Source organism: Oryctolagus cuniculus, chromosome 11 (genome assembly GCF_051225735.1).
Source record: "Oryctolagus cuniculus isolate XC-2025 breed Fujian yellow rabbit chromosome 11, ASM5122573v1, whole genome shotgun sequence".
NCBI lineage: Eukaryota > Metazoa > Chordata > Mammalia > Lagomorpha > Leporidae > Oryctolagus > Oryctolagus cuniculus.
The window spans coordinates 13,986,072-14,008,429 of record NC_142877.1 but is presented as its reverse complement, the minus strand read 5'-3'; the positions used below and the strand labels follow the sequence as shown (position 1 = coordinate 14,008,429).

Below are 22,358 nucleotides of genomic sequence, written 5' to 3'. Positions count from 1 at the left end.
TGCCTCCTGCTATCCCCACCCTGCGGGTTGCTCTGCTGTGAACAGGCCGGATCTGTGCAAGGTCCGACTTCCAGGCCCTCCTAAAGGGTGCTGGAGCCCCCGCCTGGCTCTCTCGATCACTCGCCCTCGGAGCAGCCAGCTGTCACGTCATGAGGATCAGCCCCACTCAGTGAGGAACCGAGGCCTCCTGCCCACAGCCAGCACCACGAGGCCAGACACGTGACCAAAGCCTCTCGCAAGTGGATCCTGCAGCCTTGACCCACATCGTGACCCAGAAGCACCACCCAGCTAAACTCCTGGCCCTCCAAAACGCCGTGAGCTAATATTTACATAGCCTTGAGTTTGGGGGCAACTTTACCCAGCCGTAGATAACTGGTTTGAGGGCCTTCTGGAGCTAACACCACATTCCTCCCCAGAAGGACAGATGCTATCAGCACTTACTGAGCACTGACGAAATGTCCCCATCGGAGTTGCCCTGGGAGGGGCCCCGGAGGCCACGCAGGTGACCCGAGTGAAGCCGGTGGCGGCCGTGGCCGGGCAGAGGCGTCAGCTTTCCCAGCAGCTCCCACGTGGTGCCACGCAGGTGGGCACTTCCCCAGGGAAGTGGAGTCCGGACTCCACTAATGAGAAATGTGCTGATTTCTGTACGTGGCAAAACTCCAGGGATTTGTGTTTGTGTTTCAAGACATGATGCCACCAGGGCACATGGTCCGATGTCTTACCGCATCTCCGGCTCTTCCTTGCCTCCTTACCTCTGCCCCACACTGGTTCCCCAGAGAATGTTTGATCAGGGTAACTGCTCCCTGCGCCACTAAGACCAAGCAGTGCAGAGCCCGGAAAAAGGATGGATGACTTGTTACAAACTTCAAAATGACAGAGGCAGGCAATCTAGAAAGTATCAGGGTTTATTATCTTTTTATCAAAAAAAAAAAATCAGTAACAGACAACAGTATGAGAAATGGCTACACAGAGGGGCTCGCTCCAACATGGCACGAGGAAGTGGACGCAAGGGTAGAAGAGGACCCAGCCAGCTGGGACCCCGGGTTGGGGTGTTGGGGGGAGCCAAGGACTGCCGAGTGCAGCGAGGGAGGAGACTACCCCCACCCCAGCCAGTGGGGTCAGAAGACACAGTGGCCCAGGCTAACCCACCAAGCCTCTCCTCTCAGGAGATAAGAGCCTGATCAGCCCTTCCCCCATGGCCTCCCCTTGCCCAGGGGGGACAAGGGTCATCCCAGAATAGCCTAGGCCATAACTGGTTAAGCCAGTTTAGTTCCTTCCAATAGGTGGAAACGCTCACAGCTGCAGCCACACGTGGTGACAGACAGGATGTGGTCAGTGCAACTGTGGTTGGAAGTGACCTGAATCTCAACAGCCACATGTGCGTCCTGTAGTGGACAGCACAGCCCTAGAGCTTGGAGGGAGCAAACCAAAGGAGCCCAACTGGGCCCCCAGCAGAAGGCAAAAAGGGGGCAGAATCCGCACCCTCAACTCACCCAGCGCAATCAAGAGAAGGCACCAAGAATGGGACAAGAGAAAGAGGTAAAGAAAATCTAACCAGCCACAAAAACACTCACTCAACCACCCAGCCAACATCAAACCGGAAATACCACACTATCTCCTGAAAAAATATATGTATCTATTTTTCTAGAACCAAGGAAGAAGAATATATTACAAGGACACAGGGACAAATACCCCACCATCCCCTAGGTTATATCTTGGGATTCGCTCAAAAAATGACGTCTCAGCCAAAGCTACTTCTTAGAGGAAGCAGCTCCAGAAAGGCACTCAGTCATGAACAGGAGAGGGTGAAATACTGAGGAAGGAGGTTTAAAACCAGGAGAGAAGACAGAGGAGAGGCCCTATCTGAAGCTATAAATAAAGTAAAAAATAATAATAATAAAATCATATTTCCATCTCTTTTCTCATTTTCAAGAACCAAGAAGAAAAAACCATTAAATACAAACTTAGCAGGTGCTGGGGAAATGTGCAGGAGTGAAGACCACGTGGGCACCCCCACGCTCTGGCCCGGGCAGGGGGACTCTGCACAGAGGAATGAACCATTAAAAACACACACGCATATTAAAAATAGATTTACAAATATTCTACAAACCCATTTCGGCATGAACTTTCAGCTCTTCTCCCCTCCCTCCCTCCCTCCCTGAATACAAAAGGTTGATTTCCAAAAGTCACTTGAAATTGCTTAGAACGGCCCAAGGCGCAGCACAGCGATCCCGCTGTGGGATCGTGGGTACCCACTGATGGACACAGCTCAAGGTGCGGGTGGTTTCCGTGCCTTCTCGCAAGTCCTGGAGAGATGTGAAAGGGCGGGGGGAGGAGAGGCGGCTGCTGGGGGCGCTCCTCCAGCCAGGACTCTCACAGCGCCCCCTACCGCCCGGCTTCAGAGGAGCTCTGGAGGACACCTGCGCAGAAAAGCCTGGTCCAGATCCTGATCTGGAACTTACAAACCGATCCAGTCCCAGGCTTGTCTTCAGAAAGGCCACGTTTTTCTGCCGGGGCAACCGAGTCTCGGAGAATCAAGAAGAACTAGGCAAGACAGTAGGAAGACTTTGCCTCTTCTGCCATTAAGGTCACCGGAGCCGGAGCTACTGGGACGTCAGTGTTCACCTGGCCATCCTCAACCCTAACGCTCAAAATCCTTCGGCTTCCCTCCCCGCTGAAAGCCAAGCCGGGGCTGGGAGGCCGCTTCAGGCGTAGAACTCGGTGGTGGGGGCTTTTTTGTAGATGGGCTTCTTGCCCAGGTCGTAGGTGCCCTCGTCCTTCTTCTTCACGCGGTACAGCAGCAGCAGGATCAGGAAGACGGCAAAGAGGATGCCCACGACGCCGCCCACGATCAGAGCTGCAGGGCGAGAACGGGAGGTGAGGCTGAGTGCCACGGGCCCCTGGCGGAGCCACGCCCCTCACGGACTTGACCCTCAGGTCCCACCCCAGGGAGGAGAGCCGCATGCTGGGCCACCGGCAACTGCAGGGCTAAAGCGGCCAAGGCCTCTTCACCTGTGCCTGTGTCCCAAGCACAGGCCGAGCACTGAGCGGGCAACAAGGCAAACGGCAGGCTGTGGGGACCCTCAGACAGAGGGGGGGCCTGCACGAAGTTTGCGGGGAAACGGAATGGAGAGATCAGCTGACGAGGTGCAAAAAATGGTGAAATCCACACCTGGTGTTTACGTAATACCCATTTCCACAAACTTTCTGAAGACCTCTTGTAGGCATCGGTCTCACCATTTTTTGCTCCAAAATAAACCTGCTAATCCGTTTCTGGGACCTGGCGCTGTGGTGTCGCTGCTGAAGCCTCTGCCTGCAACCCAGGCGTCCGTAGGGGCACTGGTTCAGGTCCTGACTGCTCCATTCCTGATCCAGCGCCCTGAGGATGCACCTTGGAAAGCAGAGATGGCCCAAGTGCTTGGGCCCCTGCATCCATGTGGGAGACCCAGAAGAAGCTCCTGGCTCCTAGCTTTGGACCAGCCCAGCTCTGGCTATTGTAGCCATTTGAGGAATGAACCAGGATGGAAGATTTCTCTCTAACTCTGCCTTTCAAATAAAAAATTAAATAAATCTTTTTTTAAAAAAAAAGGTGGAAACCATAGCAAGTTTCTCATACATTCATCGAGAATTAAATGAATTTATCTACTTGAAGTATGCAGAACAGAGCCCATGCCCACGACTCATTCATGTAAGCCCGTGTCGTTTTCTTCCGTGTCCCTGACACACGGACTGGGGCCGGCACAGCAGTAAATGGTTCACAAGTGACACTGGTGTTCAGCTCAGAAAGCAGCACTGGGCTGGAGTCGGGCAGGTGTGGGCTTCTAACCGTGGGTGAGGGCTGCTCAGCCCACCGTGCAGGTGGCCTGAACGACCCATTCCTGCTTGTTGGGGGGCAGGGATGGCTCATGGAATCCTTGCTATGGCCAACTGAGTCCTCTAACTCAGTGTTACTCAGGCTAAGGAGATTAACCGTCCATCCCCGCACACATCACAAATCCACGCACACAGTGGAGGCTGAGTGGCCCAGAGGGGCCCACATGGAAATCCTACAAAAAGGCAACTCAGAGGCCCCTGGAAGGTGCCAGGCAAAGCACTGGACTCTCAGGCGCCAACCCCAGTCCTGACCCTCCCCTCCAGCAACGCGGCTCCTCCCTCGGGCCCTGCTCGGCGCTGGGACTCCCCACAGAGCCACATCCAAGCCGAAGCTCAGGCCACCACTTCCTGGCCTTATGACTTTGAACAAGTCCTTTTGGTCTCAGTTTCAAGTTGTTGTGGGGACTCAACGAGGCGCACAGGAATCTTGAGGCGATGTAATATGCACCTCGGATCCCTCGCCCCTCTGGTGCTGTGTGGAAGCTACCGGAACGGATGGAGGCTCCCACCTCACTGGGCTGAACAAGTAACTCCTCACTAAGGATCTCATCCCTGTATGAGTCCCAAATGCAAGAGGAGAGAGACAGCCTGGCTTCAGTTCTTCTCTGGCCACGTGATCCAAAGCCTGGGCCTCGGTTTCCCCATGTGTAAGAAACACAGCCGCTTGGGAACAGCGCTGTGTTGTAGCAGGTAAAGCCACTGCCTGCAGTACCAGCATCCCATATGGACGCCAGTTCAAGTCCCGGCTGCTCCACTTCTGATCCAGCTCTCTGCTATGGCCTGGGAAAGCAGTAGAAGATGGCCCAAGTGCTTGGACCCCTGCACCCACGTGGGAGACCTGGAAGAAGCTCCTGGCTTCAGATCGGCACAGCTCTGGCCACCATAGCCAACTGGGGAGTGGACCAGCGGATGGAAGACCTCTCTCTCTCTCTGCCTCTCCTCCTCTCTCTGTGTAACTCTTTCAAAAAAAAACAAAAAAAAAACAAAACAAAAAAAAAAAAAAAAACAAAAACAACAACAACAACAACAAAAAAAACACAAAAAACAGCTGCTTGGACTAAAGCAAAGAAGCTTGTTGATCAACACCAAGCCTGACTGACACCTAAAATCTACAAGTGTGGAAAAAGGTGGCAAATCAAAAATCTGCCACCTAAAAAGCGAAACTCTGATTGGTGACAGACGGCGGAGGCTTCACCTCTGAGGCACAGTCTGGAGCCTCCAGGGGCCCCTCCCACACCTGGGACACCTGGGGTGGGGAAGAAAAAGTGAAAAGAACATTGGCTCGGTACCAGGAGGCCAGGGTCAGGGCTAAACTGGGCCCAAAGTCACCTGGGGCTACAGGCCAAGGGAGCCAATGATTCATCTGTCCTGGAGAGAGGCAGGATGTCGGCTTCTGCCCAGGGCTCTTTCCCTACACCTCTAGCCTCCGTGGAGCTGCTGGCCCAGCTGTTCCCAGCAGACAGGAGTTACCCAGCATGGGCCCTGGGCACCCGCTCTCCAGGCCAGCTCATCCACGGCCTGGACACCTACGGGACATGGGGCAGGCACTGTGGCACAGCACGGTAAGCCACCGCTCGGGACACTGCTAGAGTCTCTAGTGCCTACTCCGGTTCCAATCAAGCTTCCTGCTAATGAGCACCCTGGGAGGCACTGATGGCAGGTACTTGGGTCCCTGCCACCCACATGGGAGACCCGGATGGAGTTCTGGGCTCCTGTCTCTGGCCTGGTCCAGCTCTGGCTCTTGTAGGCATTTGGGGAGAATGAACCCGGAAACTGAAAATCTCTGTCTCTGTCACTCTGCCTTTCAAGGAGATGAGGACACATAAACAAACATTAAGAAAACAACAACAACAACAGGGAAGTTGTCTTGTTTCTTTTGACAATGTCTTCCCATCCCCAGCTTTGGGGACCCCACCTATACCCGGCGGCAGAAGAGGGAGGCAGCCAACACTGCAGCTGGCAGCCCCAACAGCCGAGGCTGTCACCTGGTGCCAGACACTTAACCCTCCGGCCTCAGTCCCCTATTCAGCCCCATGAAGGTAATCTGTGTCTCACGTACTGGAGGGTCAGTGAAGATTCAAAGACAGACAACCCAAACAAACCTGGACAGCCCTGTAGCATTTCCCAAAGTCTCCATATTTCAGTTTTCACTTTACCAACTCAGGGAGGGGTCACTGTGTCCATTTGACAGACCAAGAGACTGAGGCTCATCTTATTCAAAAGCTTCCCAGCCAAGGTTAATAGATGGCCAAGTGATACAGCAGGGAGTGGAAAGCCTAGGAGCCTCTAGCTTTCAAGGGAAATTAACTTTTAATCATTAACTTCCAAATGCCAAACCCCAGCGTAAGTGCTTTGAAAACCAAGGGACAAGGGCCTAAGGCAAGGCAATGACTCCATGTCTGCTCTGGATACACAAGCCTTCCTCCTCCTCCACCCACACAGCCAGGGCCTCCCTTCCCGGGAAGCCGGAGGAGTGGAAGGCAGAGGACTTGCAGTCCTGCCTCTTAGAGGAGCATGGATCTTACCTGCCAGGACCTCGGTCCGCTCCAAGATGCTGCTGCTCTGGGCAGTGCTGGACATGGACACCTTGTTGGACATGTCGTCGTCGTCGTCCCCCTCAAAGGGGGAGATCTTCTTGGGGACAACCTCGTTCTCCCCCAGTTCCTTGGGCTTGGTGGGAAGCTGGCTCCCAGGCCCAGCATCCTCAGGGATGCGGTTATCTAGAGGCACCTGAGTGGCAAAGCAGGGACAACCAGTGAGCGTGGTGAGGGCAGCATCTGGGGCAGGGGACAGGGGACGGGGACAGTCAGGTGGAGAGTCTGGTTCTCTGGCTGAACCATGTGGCCCTGGGGCAAGAATCCACAAGCACTTCCATGATGCCACCAAAATCCTTATCCTCTGTTTTTCTAGGACAGTCAGCTCTCTGCACCCATGGGCTCTGAATCCAAGGAGCCAACCATCTACAGATCAAAAATATTTGTGAGACTGGCGTCATGGCGTAGCGAGTCAAGCCACTGCCTGCGATGCCGGCATCCCACATGAGCACCAGTGCGAATCCTGGCTGTGCCACTTCCAATCCAGCTCCCTATTAGCGCCTGGGAAAGAAACCCAAGGACGCTTTCCAAGGGGGAGACCAGGCTGCTGCACAGGCCTGGCCAAGCCCTGGCTGTCACGCCATTTGTAACTCTGCCTTTCAAATAAATCTTAAGAAATAAAAAAATTTGCATCTCTACTCAACCTGTGCACTTTTCTAATAGTATGTATATATAATAACTATATAGCATTTACATTGCACTATATATAGTAAGGACTCTAGGGATGACTGAAAGTATACAGGAGATGTGTAGACTGTATGCAGATATTACACCACCACTTGGGACCTGAGCATCCATGGATTCTGCCATGGGCAGGGGGTCCTGGAGCCAACCCTGAACAGATACTAAGAGACGGCTGTGTATCTGTCCCAAGTGGGCGATAGGTGTGACCAAGGGCACACTCTTACTGGACGGATGTGCAGGGCAATATGGTGTCTGCCCAGGGCCATCTGGGTACTTACAGCATCATTTGTGGGCCATACAAAGAAAGTCATCAACTTAAATGTGAGGTTTTGTTTTTAATTTCCAGTCCTGCCTGCAGCTGCCTTGGCCAGGGACAGGTGTTCTACAGTAACTACTCTGGAGCCAATTTTGCAAATCCTTAGAAATCGCTTGCCCTCTTCGGCAGCAGTTTTGCCTCTGGGACTGTATCCTCCAGAGCTACACACACAAAAAGTGTGTATAAAGATGCTTACTGCAGGGACCGGCGCTGTGGCACAGCGGGTTAACACCCTGGCCTGAAGCACTGGCATCCCATATGGGCGCCGGTTCAAGACTCAGCTGTTCCACTTCCGATCCAGCTCTCTGCTATGGCCTGGAAAGCAGTAGAAGATGGCCCAAGTCCTTGGGCCCCTGCACCCATGTAGGAGACCTGGAAGAAGCTCCTTGCTGACTGGGGATCAGCCCAGTTCTGGCCATTCAAGCTATTTGGGGAGTGAATCAGCAGACAGAAGATCTGTCTCTCTGTATCTCTCTCTCCCTCCCCCCACTATATATATATATATATATATATATATATATATATATATATCTCCATATATATATATATATACACACACTCTATATGAACTCTGCTTTTAAAATAAATCCTTAAAAAATTTCTTCAAAATATTATAAGCAGCTTTTCCATTAGTTAGGAGAATCAGATGTACTTTCATGTAGTCTATAAAAGTGACAAGAATGGGGGCCGGCATCATGGTGTGGCAGGTGCAGCCACCGCCAGAGACACTAGCATCCTTAGTGGGCTCCAGCTCATGTCCCAGCTGCTCAGCTTCCAGTCCAGCTCCCTGTTGGTGGCCTGGGAAAAGCAGCACAAGATGGCCATCTAGGGGGTTGAACCATCAGATGGAAGATCTCCCTCCCTCCCTCTCTCTGTGGCTCTGATTTACAAAACAGAAAAATGGGTCTTAAAAACGGAGGGGAGGGGTAAAGAATGCTGTAATGGTGACATTGAGTGAAAATGTGGTACACAGAACTGTACTTATAATTGGATATCAGGGTGGAGAAACAGCTATAAATGCCAAGAAAAGGGGCTGGTGTTGACAGCCTGCCTGGGACCCACCGTTGTTCCCAGGGCCACAGATACACACCCTGGTTGCAGAGGCGTCAGACCCCTTGCCGCAGGGCTGTGTCTTAGGCCCATCGACAGGTGTGTTCTAGAGGAACAAGGTGTGGAGAGCTGCTTACCGAGGACTGGACCACTTCAGGGAAGGTCTTGGGCTCCTCCGCGTCATCTGCAAGGCCAGAGTGGCTGAGTGAGCATGAGGGCCGTCACCCCCAGAGGATGACCTCCTAAGCCATGGCTGCTGGGAGTCCTGCCTTACAACCAGACCCTAAATGCTCAACGTGCAGCAAGTGAGGGTTCCTGCCTGAACCTCAGTTGCCACATCTGTAAAATGGGGCTAAGACCCGAACCCGTGAGCTGGTAGCTCGGGCAGCTGCTTTGTCGGATCCAAACCCTTGCCTGTGAAGTTGTGACCCAGAAACCACCCAGGAGCAGGGCAGAAATGCAGCATTTCAGGGCTCACTGCACCTTAACAAGATCCTCACGGTACTGCTTGATAAGGAAGATTCTAACTGCAGTACTCAATCACATATTGCAATATTAAAACATTTACTGGGTAACGACATAAGGTGATTAATTTCACTATCTATAGGCATCCCGTATTGCATTGCATACAATAAGATTACTTAAACACACATCTGAGTGCGTGGCATGTGTGCCAAGAACCTGAAGTCAGCTCAGTGCCCACAACACTGAAGTACTCTCATCATGACTTCCATTTTACAGATTAGGAAACCAAGGCACAGAGTGGACTATGTGACCAAAGCTCAGACCTTGGATGTCAACCCTTCCTCGCATGTATCTCAGCAGCTGTCTGGACCAGAAGCCAAGGCTAGGAAATCAAAGACGACCATGAGTGGCACCAGCCCCACGAGGCCTCCGCCCCTTCACCCACCCTCACCCCCCACTGAAGCAGGGTTTCGGTTCCCCACCCGCTCCTCTGCCCACACTTCTGAGCTGGCACTTTTCGTTTCCAGGGAGAAGCTCTCTATGGGTCCTCCCCCGCCTTGACCTTAACCTTGACCTTGCTCTCCACCAAAGGCCTGAGCCCACGAGGATGGGTCAGGCTGGTTTTCAGGAAACACAAGTCCAAACTCCCAGCACAAACAACTTGCCTGAGAAGGTCTGACGTGGAGGAGGGACACTGTCGGAAAATTCCCACTAAAAGCCAAGCCCAAGGTCACCCTCCTTGTTCCCTCCAGCCCCATGCCCCAGGCCTGCCCCCCACGTCCTCCTTACCCAGGTCTCCGGAGCCAGACAGCTCAAAGTCACCAGGCTCCTGCCCGGGCGCCCCAGCATCCTCGTCATCTGGTAGCGCCCCAGAGAAGTACCGGCCTTCCAGGAGGTCCTGCGGGTCAATCACCTCCGTCTCCCGGATCTGGGATGGAGAAAGGAGACAGCATTGGCCAACAGCCCCACCCAGTCCCTACAGCAGCCCCAGCCCCCAGAGGGGACCAGGCCAGGGTCTGCAGAGCTGGGGCCTGGACCCCTCTTTGCCTCTGACTTGCTGCGTCACCGCGTCTCCACAGGCAAGTCTCTTTCCTGATCTGGGCTAAGACAAACAATAAAGGTAGTAACAATCAATCATTAATACTATAACCAGGCACCACTTACTGAGCACATGCTATGTGCCAGGCCCCATTCTTCAGCTCTGACGACATGCCATTAACTCATCTTACAATCAAAGAGACTTCACATCATTTTCTTTTGGGAACACAATGGCAGGTGCAGGAGCAAGGACTGTACTGGGGGCTGCCTGGCTTCAGAGCCGCACAGGATGCGATGCTCCTGGGTCCTGTGATACAGCGGGAGCTGATTCACACGGGGCAGGGAGTGGGCTGCGGGCTCTGGTCTGACCCAGTCTGGGGCACCTTTCCCAGATGAGTCAGACTGAGCTGGGACAGACAGGGCTGGCTCACCCACACCCCGGCCCAGCCCGAGATGGGGCGCTGCCCAGAGCTGGTGACTCAAGAGCACACTTGTGTATTGGAGAGTGTCGTCTACCCAACATCTGCCACAGACCAGCTGTGCTGCCAGCTTCACGCAGGGCACAGGGGGACACAGCCCCTTCCTCCACCGTCCATCTACTCCACACCTGTTAGTGTCACTTGGCCCACACCCCCGAGGACCCAGCTGGTCAAGACAGCCTAGGTCTACCCTGACCAAGCAGCTTTCCAAAGGCAAGCGACAGGGGTTGGCACTGTGGCACGGCAGGTTAAGCTGCTGCCTGCAACGCTGGCTTCCCACATCAGAGTGCCATTTTGAGTCCTGGCTGCACTGCTTCCAATCCAGCTCCCTGCTAACGCACCTGCGAAAGCAGCAGAAGATGGCCCAAGTGCTTGGGCCCCTGCCCCCACGTGGGACACCTGGCTCCTGGCTTTGACCGGGCCCAGCCCCAGCCATTGCAGCCATTGGGAAGAGTGAACCAGTGGCTGGAAGATCTCTCTCTCCCTTCCTCTGTCACTCTGCCTTTCAAATAAATCAGAAAAATCTTAAAAAAAAAAAAAAAAAAGAAAAACAGAGGAATATTTGGATGCCCACTCTGTCCACTAGCTTCTAGAATTGGACGGCAGCCCTGAGCAAGGTTCATTATCTCATTAAATTGAATATGAAAATATGAAGTGCTTACTATTTGCCAGAATAATTAGGGTTTTTGTTACACACACACACACACACACACACACAGTTCCAGCAAGACTCTCTTCTCCAGGTTCCAGAACTACAGGAGGCAGGGGCAGGTCTAGAAACACAAAACACCAGCTGGAGACTCTGGGAGTCGGGTCCCTGCCCCCAACTTCCGCAGAATTGGACAGCGACATCCCCAAGGTCACATGGCCAGCTAACTACACTGCAAGGCCAGGTCTGATTCTGATGGCCCCTGACTGCCTGTCCAGTGGAGACCGCCAGGGACACAGTAGGAGTCTGATCAGGAATATTTGTCCAGTCTCAAAGGAGAGACCCGGAAGAGCTGGGTGGGCCAGGTTCCTCCAGCACTCTCCCCACTGGTTTCCCGGGAGAGGAGGGCAGAGGTGGGCGGAGCCTCTTCCCTGGCCCTCCTCCACCCCCACCCCACCCCCCGTGGGGGGCAGGATGCTGGATTCCAGGAGGGGAGCAGGGCCAAGCTGGGAGGAAGGCACTGGGCAGGCATCCCTCTCTGCCCCGGGGTGGGCGGGGGAACCTCTGCTGAACGCCTGGCACACACGGAGCAGGGAGCCAGAAGGGGTTAAGCACTGGTTAGGGATGACTTCATGACTCGGGAATCAGGAGTTGCTGAGCTGCTGGTGCTGGAATTCCAGCCCCCGCACACAGCCCCAGCCTGTGGCTTTGGTTTGGCAGCAGCGGGGAAGGTTCCATGTGCAAGTGCCTACACCTGGGGGGTGGGGGGGGACTGTGCTCCCACCCTCATCTCCGGCCACAAATCCCCCTGGGGGTCAGGACCTCCCTGGCTTCCCAAGTGACAGGACTTACCGAAGCACTTAGTGGGAAGCAGGTCTTCACACTGGACCCCCTTTTGCAGCGGTGACTCAGATGGGAAAGGCCCTGGTTTGATGCCACACAGGCAGAAAGTGGCCAGAGTGGACCAGAACCCGGGCATGAGTCAGCTGGCTTTTCACCACACACACATAAACATGTGCACGAACACACGTGCACACAGGGCCACCAGCCGACTCCAGGCTGTCCAGCCAGGAGACTGGCCACTTGTTGACCTGGCAGTAGGGTGTGGGAGCTCCAAGTCCTCAAGGCAGGGACTGGGGCTCCTCTCCCGGGCTCAGGGACTCCTCCACACCCCTCCCCTGCTGTGGAGCGCTGGTCCTGCCCCCCACCCCCAGCCTTCCTGGTAATGTGTGATGATGGTGAGGGATGTTTCCAAACAGCCGTGGGATTAAGGGCGCACATCGGCTGTGAGCAACCTCTGTTTCCCATCAGAGAAATGAAAACAAGAGAGGAGGTGAGGAGCGAGGATTCTGCAGCCCAGCCCCGGGCTTATTCATAGCTCTGCCTCCTTCGGGAGGCCCAGTCATCCCTGTGTTTTATCAGGTTCCCAGAAGGGCAAGTGAATCATTGAAGGTTGCAGGTTTACCATCTTCTAGCGCTACGCTGCGGGAGCCTCCGTCTCCCTCCAAGTGGGGGCCTTGGGAGGCGGTGCTGGTGGCAGACACAGGGAATTAAAGTGTGCTGCCTCGCTAGGAGCACCCTCTGCCCTCTGGGCCCCTTCTCTGCCCATGACCACTCACAGAGGAAACTCTCCGCTGGGCAAGGCAGGGCCTGGGAAGGCACCAGCATGCCTCCCTCCCAACGCTCCCTTTCTAGACAAGGCCTATTCAGTCTGGGTGGCTTTGAAGAGCCAGGCCACCCAGCAGCCAGGCCCAGCCCTGACCAGGGAGGAGCCCCGCCCTGCTCCTGGCTCTCAGCCCAGCCCAGCCCTCCCTGCCCAGGCATGCGTTCACGTGTGCACGCACGCAAAGGCACTCTCCCAAGGCCCTCAGGTCTCCCTGCCTCTCTGTCCCTTTCACAGACTCCCGCCAACATCCCCAGCTGAGCCAGGCAGTGGAGCTGAGCCGCAGAGGCCCCAGCCCTGTGGCTGGTGGGTGCCTGCAGCTAGGAGATGTGGGGGTTCTTCCCCAGCCTATCTGGGAAGAGGTGGGGTTGGGCAAGGTGCTCTTTTGTTCTATAGGATCAAACACCTGCCACCAGAAGGCACCTGAGGCCACCAAGCCGAGCCCAGCCCTCTCCTTTTATCACCGAACAGGTTAGAAAACAACAGACTCTGCCAAGGGCGCCCAAGCAGCTGGCGGTGGAGCTGGACTTGGACCTGGGGCTCCTGGCTCCCGGCTGACGCTGTCTCCTCTCTGCTTCAAGGGTCCTTAGCTGCCCCTAAGGGTCCCAGAGAATCCACAGGCAGCGGCGGGCACTCCACTTACAGTCTCCTACACCTAGTGCTTAAGCCACAGTCAGGAAAGTGGGAAAACGTCCCCTACCCTGTCCCATGGGTCCCCCAGCTTCTGTCACCTCAGGAAAAGCACAGTTGACGATCAGGACTACCCACCTGTGCTGGTCACCCTGATGGGTTCTTTCTCTGTCTCTGCTCATAGAATTGGCACAAAACCCCTGTATGGTGCTCTACCCATTTTGCAGATGAGAAAACTGAGGTTTGGTTGACTCATTCTTCCAGAGTCATACAGCTAGAAGGCAACAGAGCTGGGATTCACAGACCTTTCATGGCCATGCCTTAACCACAGCCAGGCTTCGCACCGAATCCCACCCTTCACCTCTCCACCCTACCTGGACAGTCCACCACTCGCAGTCCAGGCCAGAGCTCCGGCCTCTCCCCAACTCCCCCCAGGAGTAAACAAAGGTGAAAGTGATACTGCTTAAACAAAGAAACAGAAACTTGGCTGGGGCAGCAGGGAGGAGTTCACGGTCAGGGCTTGGTTAACTGTAAACTAATGAGAGGCTCTCTTGGCCTGTTGCCTCCCCCAGCCCAGCCCCCAGCCTGCCACCTCCCCCAGCCCCCAAAGGTCAAAGGGTCAGGGACTTGCACTCCAACCTTCAGGAGGTAGCTACCAGGCAAACCAAACTTATGCAGGAGGAGGAATGCCAAGTACCCTGGGCTCCAACGGCTGGACTCAGAGTGATTCTGGTAAGAGACCCCCAGCAGGCTCCATGACAGTCACCTCCCCACCCTCTCCCCAGATGGGCACAACCTGAGGAACAACAATAGAGTCTCCATCACCGACAGGTGCAAATAAGGCAGATCCACAAGCAAGCTGCAGTCTCCTAACCTTATGAGCCTGAGAATTTCCTTCAGTTCTTAAATCCTCAATTTCCCCTTTTGTAACACCTCAGGAGGATGAGGATTAAGTGAAATGCAGGAGGGATCCAGCCTGGTGCGCAGCAGGTGCTCAAGGAGTAGTGGCTATTATTAACCCTCACGTGCCTGACTAAGGGGATTACTGCTCCAAAGTCGGAGACCTGGGAAGACTGCAGAAGCAGTTCTGTGCTGGAGAGAAGCTGGCAAGAGACGTGGGTGTGCCCCATTGGGCACGTACCTGCCATGTTCTGCATCTGAGAGCAGAGACTTTGACAGCCAATAAGATCCCTCCAAAGTGTCCCAGAGAAAAGGAGCCGGAGGTGGGCAGAGAGGCCTGCCCAAGGTCACACAGCGTCAAGCACCTGCCCAAAGCAGGCAGAGGCAACGAAGACTATTTCCATCTTCCTCCAAGGAGCAAAGGGCAGTGGGCAGATACTTGAAATTCTGTTTGGGGGCCTGGATCCCCAGAGTATTTCCTGACTTGGATTGGGGACAAAAAAAAAAAAAATGTCCAGGGAACAGTGCTGTGGTGCAAGAGGTTAAAGCTGTCCGCAGCACCAGCATCCCATATGGGTGCCCTATTGAGTCGTGGCTGCTCCACTTCCCATCCAGCTCCCTGCTAATGCTCCTGGGAAAGCAGTAGAGGACGGCCTGAGTCCTTGGACCCCTGCACCCATGTGGGAGACTTGGAAGAAGCTCCTGGCTCCTGTCAGACTTGGGACATCACAGCCGCTCGAGGAGTGAACCAGCAGATGAAAGATCTCTCTCTCTCCCCCTCTCTCTGTAATTCTGACTTTCAAATAAGTAAATAAATAAATCTCTTTAAAGAAAAAAAAAAAAAGCCTAGAAGGCCAAAAATACCACATCATACCAATCCATGGTCTGGTCCCTGGCACCTGAAGGGTTAAGCCAGATCTGGGGGTTGGGGCTGGCTGGAGAGGGGTTCAAATGTCTGCTCTCCCACTGCAAGGTCAGGTTACTCTGAACACAATCGGTCTGGAGAGAGCCAGGCCTGGCATCGCCAGCAGCCAACTTTTCACCAAGCCCCAGGACAGCCCATTCCCACAGCAAGGACTCCGGGATCCCGGGGTGCCAGCTGGGAACTGGGGGGCGGGGATCGGGAGCCTCTGGGAATCCCTCTGCCAGCAGCTGGTCATCACCCTTGTCACTACCCCACTGGCTTATCTTGGGCAACTCCCTCTGGGCCTCGGTTTCCCCACCTGTAAAAGGCCAGGGTCAGAGAGACAAGCCTCCCTCTGTGGTGAGCCTGGTAACCCAACTAACTGGGTCCTGCTCCGATTACCCGTGGAGACAGGCGGGAGGGAGGGGCTGGCTCCCCCTGGGCCTTGGAGACAGAGGAGCATTGAAGCTGGGGCTTGAAACCAAGGCGCTGGGTCCCAAGTCCCTGCTGGATCGGCGAGCAGGCGGCAGGCTCCCAGGACGTAAATAAACCTCCTGTTCTCAGAACAGAGTCCAGGGCCTTCTGGGCAGCTGATCCCATCGACCCTGGACGCTGGCTTCCTGCCCCTTCCCAGCCTCCCCTGCCACCGGGGAAGCCACGGCTCCAGAGCCGGTCAGCGTGTCCCACAGACGTCTCCTGGCTTCCCTGAGGCCAGGAACGTCCCCACTCCGCGTGACCAGCCTAGCCCAGCCCAGCCATTCGCCCCTGCGGGCCCAGTCACTGTTTCCACACATACCAGCCTCTCCCGGCCTCCCCTTTCCATCACCCCAGGTGTCACCTGACTGGCAGCCTCTTCTACTGTGCCAGAGAAAACTGGGGCAGCCCAGCTCCCTGGGCATGAAGGGTACAAGAGGGGGCAAGAAAGGGGGGAGTCCGGCCCGAAGGCGGGGGAGAGGAGGAGGTGGGAAGTGGGGAGGGGAGAGTGGAAGGTCAAAGCCAGAGCTGGATAAGCTCAGGGTGATCTCTGGGGGAGTCCAAGAGTCCTCTGAGAAGGCCTGAACCCCAAGGACCGAAGCCATCTGTTTACACACATTCAAGTGTGCAGACACCGCCTCCCGGAAGCCGACCTCTGGCCTGGCTGAGAACCCTTGTCTAGCCACTAATAATAAACTACACTTAGGCCAGCTTTTACAAGTTTGCCAAACACCAGTTATGACTCTCGAGTGACACAGGTGTTTTACAGGACACTGGGACTCTCGAATCAACAGTGACTGATTAACCAGCTGTGTATCCCTGGGCACGCCACAGAGCTGGGTCGGGAACTGGGGTCTGGTGGCTGTGAAATGTGCCAGCTTTCTAAGCACCCCAGCCTCCTGCAGCCCAGACCAGAAAGGCCCTGGAGCTGCAAGAATGCGTCCAAAGGTCACCGGGAGTTAAAGACAAACCAGCCAAGAAGTCAAGCTTCTGGTCTCCGGGGTTAAACCCTCCCGGGCACTCTCCTCCCTCTCCAGGGCACAGGCAGGGAAAGCTGCCCCCTCCTTGCACTGCACCTTCTCGGCCCCATCTCCCTGCCCCCCAAAGCACTCAGGCAGCCTCCGTGCCCCTTCAACACAGGAGGGAGACTCAGAGTCCCAGCCAGCAGCGTCGGGAGGAGGGGTCCCGGGTACCCTTGGCGAAGCCCTTGCCCCTTCTCCCCCGCTCCCACCCCCCCCCCGCCCCTCCATGCTGCAAGCAGCTTAGCATGGGGCCCCTATAGATCCTGGTGGGAGAGGTGGGGCTGCTGGGAACTGGTTCTTGTTTAAATATAAACTCATCTGATAATTAGCAAACAGCCCACTTCTAAGATAAACAAATAGGAGATTTGGGCTCCGCAGCCCCACCCTGGACCCCTCCCTTCCCACCTTGCAGCTATGGAGTTGGATACGGTTATGGGGGAGGTGAGAGGCTTTCCAGGAGGGGGGGCAGGTGGAATCCTCAAAAGAGCACCTGGCGTCCAGGTGGCCTGGGCAAGGAAGGGCCTTGTCACCAAGAGACACCTCCCCCCTCTCAGGCCTGAGGCTAGGGGGCTCGGAGAGCTTGAGCAGCAAGTCCAAAGCCACGGAGCCAGCAATTAAGAGCCGGAGTTAGATCTGCCCGACTCCAAACCACTGTTTCAGTGCCCTCCTGCCAGCCCCAGGAAGCAAGGAGGGGGTGACAGAGGCTCCTGGAGTCAGATAAAATCCCAGCCATGCCTGCTTTGCTCTGGGAACCCAGACCAGGTGCAGCCTCAGGTTGGCTCTGGGGGGAGGTGGGTGGACAATGCCACCTGCTCTGCAAGAGGGCTAAAGATGGATTTTGAGGACTGGCTAAACTCCGTGCAATGTCAAGGTCCACCCACAGGCAAGGGACTGTGAAGGCTGAGGGCTTCATTGGAGCATTTCCTATATGACCCCTCCCTCAAGGCCGGAGGTGGGGCGGGGAATCCAGAGGACGAGGTAAGACTCAGCAGCCCTGTCCTGCACGGCCAGCACGCAGCCATCCTATTAGCCAGGAGGATGAAAGGAAGTGGGTGACTCAGGAAGGCTTGCCAGTCTGCAGTGACTCACAAAGCACTGTCCAGCCCCTGCCCCCGATTTTAAATATTTATTTCGAAACCACACACACCCCCAGTCCAGTCCGGGAGGCTGAAGGACAATTCCTCCCCACAGGGAGCCGGGGCTGGCAGCTCAGCCTGGCTACCCCAGTTCCTCATTCAGACCCGCTCAGCACTCCAAGTCCTTGGAAAAGCCCTCGGTTCCTAGGAGCTGGAGGATGGCAGGAGCTGAATGTTCACCCCACGTCTCTTCAGAGACTGGGACTTGTTTAAGCGCCTCATCAGGGAGGCCAAGAAAGCGCCTCTCCCCTCCTCAATGGGCAGCAAGAACCCTTCAGAGGCAGTATCCAGCCCTCCTCATTTAAGAGTTGGGGACACGGGCCCCGTATGCTCAAGGTCACCCAGCAGGACAGAAATGTGGCTCTGCCTTCAAACCCAGCAACGTTCAAGGAGGACACTCAGGCAGACGCCGTGCACTGTCAGACCTGGTTCTGACCTCGCCAAGCCACCACATTTCTCAGAGCATCAATTTCTTGCAGAAAAAGGGGCATCACACCCGCCTCCGTGTCACTGGGAGGCATTCCTACCCGGAATGCACACGCTCAGTGCGCCGTTGAGAAACACGAAGTTACGGTCATGAATTGTTATTCATGCAAGCATTTCCTAAGTACCAGCTACAGGACGGGTATTTCACTCAAACAGAGCAGAGTTCCTGCCCTGGGGGGGGGGGGTAGGGAGGGGGCACCTCCCCCCTGCCAGAATGAGGTGGTGTGCCTTAATTCTCCGGGGAAGTACAAGCTTCTCCAAGGTAGGGGAATGCCTTAAATGCTCTTATGGGTTCCACAGTCCCTTTTGAGCAATTGGCACTTAATTATTAATCAAATATCAGAGCTAGCAAGGGCTGTGGGAGGCGTCCAGCGCAAACACCCATTTTATAGACAGGGAACACCAGCCCACTTCCTCAGCCTCATGGGGCCCTCCAAATATTTGCCTGGGGGTTTGATAACTTTCGAGGCCCAGGAGTTGAAGTCCCAGTGGCTCTCAGGGACCACTCAAGACTTCCGCCCCCAGCCCCACTTGGGGGCAATCAAGCAGCGGACTCTCGGGCAGACCAGAAGTGTCTTGAAGTTCAAGTACATCTGGTGGGTAGGGGACACCTCCTCAGAACTGCCCGGGCCTCCGGGCCTCGTGGCCAAGTCAGAGGGCCATGCCCCTGAGCACTAACACCCCTCTGGCTGCTGAGGGATGGGGGGTGGGGGGCTGACTCCCAAAACAAGGCTGCCTTTAATTGGCCAGAGAGGGAGTGGCAAGAAAGCAGATCGGGGGGGGGGGGGGGGGGGGGGAGGCTCCCGGCTGGACAGGAAGAACAGGTTTAGGGATGGTAAGCCCGCCAAACAGGACAGGAGAGGGTGCTGGGTACTCAGTCTGGGTCCTGCTCCCCGGAACCTGTGGCAGTATGGGGGAAGAGGGCCACCCAAGGAAAAGACATTCATCCTAACGCTGGGAAGGGGTCCAGACAGCATTCGGGGAGGGGACTGCTGGTCAGAGATTCAGATGGCCTGGGTGCTCTCTGCTACTCCATGTTGGTCCCACTTTCCCTCATCTGGACAGTGGGCACAATACAATCCCCACCATGCTAGGGGCTTTTATGAGGATAAAATGCACCAGACCTGGCATTTGCAAAGTACTCAGTCAACCCTAATGGCTATTAGGGAAACCCTTCTTCCTGGCTTCACTTTTCTCTACCTGCAACAAGAAAAAAAATTGGCACAGGAGATCACCTCTCCCAAGCCCTTTGCAGCCACAGCCTGAGGGGGTGGGGGACAAACCGGGAAGCCCAGTGAGAGGCAGGAGGTCATGACGGTAGCCAGGAAGGGGAGCGCTAAGGTCAGGATGAGAGACTGACACCTGTCTCAGGAAGCAGCTGTCCTGGCTGAGTTCTCCCCCACCAATAGGTGGCCTTTTGCAGGGCTGCCACAGTGCCCTCCCCCAAACCACATCCTCGGACTGCCCCCGGGACACAGCTGTCTGCTCCTCACCCCAAGCACCTGGCGGCTCAGCAGCCCTGGGGAGAAACGGGAGTGTGACCACCCCTCTGACAACTTCAGCAGCCCTCCAGGGCCCCCTCACCCAGGCAGAGTCCCCTTTAAGACCTTCCCACCTGCTTCGCATCAGCCACTTCCTCTGGGGGCCAGTGTAGTGCATAGCACCAGGGAGGCTGAGGACGTGGGTTCTAGTCCTGGCTCAGCCACTGACCTTTGGGCAAAATTGCCCTCAGACTGGGAAGGCGTCACACCCCAGAATTCCCAGAGGCCTTCCAGCCTAAAACCCTAACAGGCTCTAAACCAGCGCTGAGCTGCCCAGGATCCACCCAGTAGCAGAAGCCTGGAAGTTAAGATAAATGACCGGCCACCTGCATTTAAATTGATTCAGCCCCTAATTAACTGTGTGACCTTCGGCTAGTTACTAACCTTTCTTCCTTCAGGACCAGAGGAAGAACAGTAAACAGTGGGGTGTTGTTGGAATTCTGCTGGAGGAAAGAGCTATTAGAAAGCTACTAGAACAGTGCCCGGCACCCTAAGAGGGCTGAACGCTGGATTAAGTCCCCGAGGGCCTGGGATTTGCGCTGCTGGCTGTGGCCTCAGCCTGCCAGGCAGAGACAGCTTTGCCTCTAAGTAGTCCGAGGTCTCTCAAAGCAATTAACTTTAATGATTAAACTGCAAGGCTCACCCGGATCATCTCTGGCCTCCGCGCCCTAGCCCCCAGCCCAGGCTGCCTCTCTCCTGGCTGAGGGAGGAAAGCGCGAGGGAGACCAGCCAAGTGAGAAGGAAAGGTTTCTCCGAGCTCTCTGGGGCCTTCTACCCCCACCCCCTCACCCCAGTCAAGGGGGGCGCTTCAACCTCCTGGGGGGGGGGGGTTGGCGCCAGCTGGGCAGAAACGAACCGTCTCATTGCAGAGGGCAGAGATTCAGCTTCTGACCAAGCGCCGAGCCTCGGCGGCCCCTCCCGGGTGCCCTTGAAAGGTCAGACTCCCAACTTTCTATGGAACCCTAAAGAAGCGGAGCGGCTCCCCCCATTCGCGCCCAGCCTGTGTGCAGATGGCGAAAGTGAGACGCCCAAGTCGACGGCGGGGCTGCGTCCAGAAGCGAGGCGCGGGCTCAGCTCCCCGCTCCCCGGCATGTGAAACCCCTCCCCCCTTCGGAGCACACGCAGCAAGCCCCCTCTCCGATCCCCAGGCCACCCGGATTCTAGAGCTGCCCTCTCCCGGCACGCAGACCGCGAGGCGGGGGCTTCAGCGCTCCGAGCCTGCCCGGGGGTCCCGGGACAGGCCCGAGGGGGCGGGGGCAGAGCGCTGACACCGGCTTAGTCACGTCGGCCGGGGCAGGCGGCGAGAGCCACGAGCTTCGAGCGCACTGCGCGCGGAGGAGCCAGTCCCGGAGCAAAGTTTCCAACCAAGTTTGCCCGGCCTCGGCGTCCAGGGGGCGGCGGCGCATCCCCCCGCGTGGCCCCCCGCCTCCAGTCCCAGGCTCGCAGGAACAAAGGAGACACCGGCTCGTCTCCCCCGGCCCGGGGGTCCCCAAGCACCTACCGACTCTGCGGCGGCGCCGACGAGGAACAGCAGCAGCAGCGCAAGCAGGCGAGTGGGGGCCATGGTACCGCGGCACAGGGCGGGCGCGCAGACTGCAGCGAGTGGCCCGGGGCGGGCGCGCGGCCCAACTTATAGCGGCCGGCCCCGCCCCGGCCAGGCCCGGCCCTGCCCACCCCCGCCCCCGCCACCCGCACCCCGCCCGGAATTCCCCCGCGAACACCGAGCTTGCTGGGCGCTGCGCCTCCCGTTGGGGCTGGAAACCCCGAGGGACCCGCCCGTGCGTGCCGGCCATGCTCCCAGTCAACCCCAGTCCTCCCCTCCCGGAGCCCCTGGACATGCCTGCGGCAGACCCCACTTAACGGCTGGGGACACTGAGGCCCGGGGACTGAGGACTGGCCCCGCTTCGTCCGTGTAGACCAGCCTTCAGCGCGCCGCCGGGTGGCGGACGACCGACCTCCCGTGCCGAGTGTGACCCCCGGTGGCGCGAGCGGGGGTCTGCCGGCTCCTGCAAAGGGCGGCGTTTTTTCAGTGCTAGCGGGTCTGACCATCTGCTGCGGACCCTAAAACCCCGGCGTGCCGGCTCACGCGCCGCCCCAGCGCTCAGAGGAGTGAGCCTGGCGGTCTTCTAATAAGACGTTCTCTGTGGACCCTGAAATTTGAATTTCCCATCGCCTTCACATGGTGTGAAAAATGATTCTTTTGACTTTTCCCCCCAACCATGTAAAAACGGAGAAAGCATTCCAAGCTGGGGGCTGTACTGAAGTCCCGGATGGGCCTCAGACTTTGGCCTCAGGGTGCCTGACCTGTTTGAAGGGCTTTTTCGTCTTCCAGATTTCGAATTTTCCGGAAGGTTTGCCGGCTCTGAGATCTGGTCTGTTCTCCTTTCACAGAAGCCCTCATCTCCTCACAGTGGGTGGAGAATAGCCAGGATTCGAACTGCTCAAAGCATCTTG

The 22,358-nt window shown here is 56.3% G+C and overlaps 1 protein-coding gene and 1 long non-coding RNA gene across 3 annotated transcripts; one reads left to right on the top strand and one right to left on the bottom strand.

Annotated features, from left to right (window-relative positions):
• Positions 1–889: 889 nt before the first annotated feature.
• On the bottom strand, positions 890–21,712 carry SDC4 (syndecan 4). Of its 2 annotated transcripts, XM_089307934.1 has the most exons (6): positions 21,406–21,712; positions 20,289–20,344; positions 9,772–9,910; positions 8,655–8,701; positions 6,399–6,603; positions 890–2,857 (listed from the first exon to the last, which is right to left on the bottom strand). In XM_089307934.1, the coding sequence occupies exons 1-6, from the start codon at positions 21,695–21,697 to the stop codon at positions 2,706–2,708; spliced, it is 891 nt and encodes a 296-aa protein (XP_089164060.1). In that variant the 5' UTR covers positions 21,698–21,712; the 3' UTR covers positions 890–2,705. The 2 variants fall into 2 exon arrangements, with proteins under 2 accessions (XP_089164060.1, XP_051700960.1); XM_051845000.3 differs by lacking the exon at positions 20,289–20,344 and having other exon boundaries at positions 21,406–21,508.
• On the top strand, positions 9,917–15,185 carry LOC149123345 (uncharacterized). Its single transcript, XR_016216529.1, has 2 exons — positions 9,917–14,173; positions 14,957–15,185. It is a non-coding gene; the product is annotated as an uncharacterized LOC149123345 (long non-coding RNA).
• Positions 21,713–22,358: the final 646 nt, after the last annotated feature.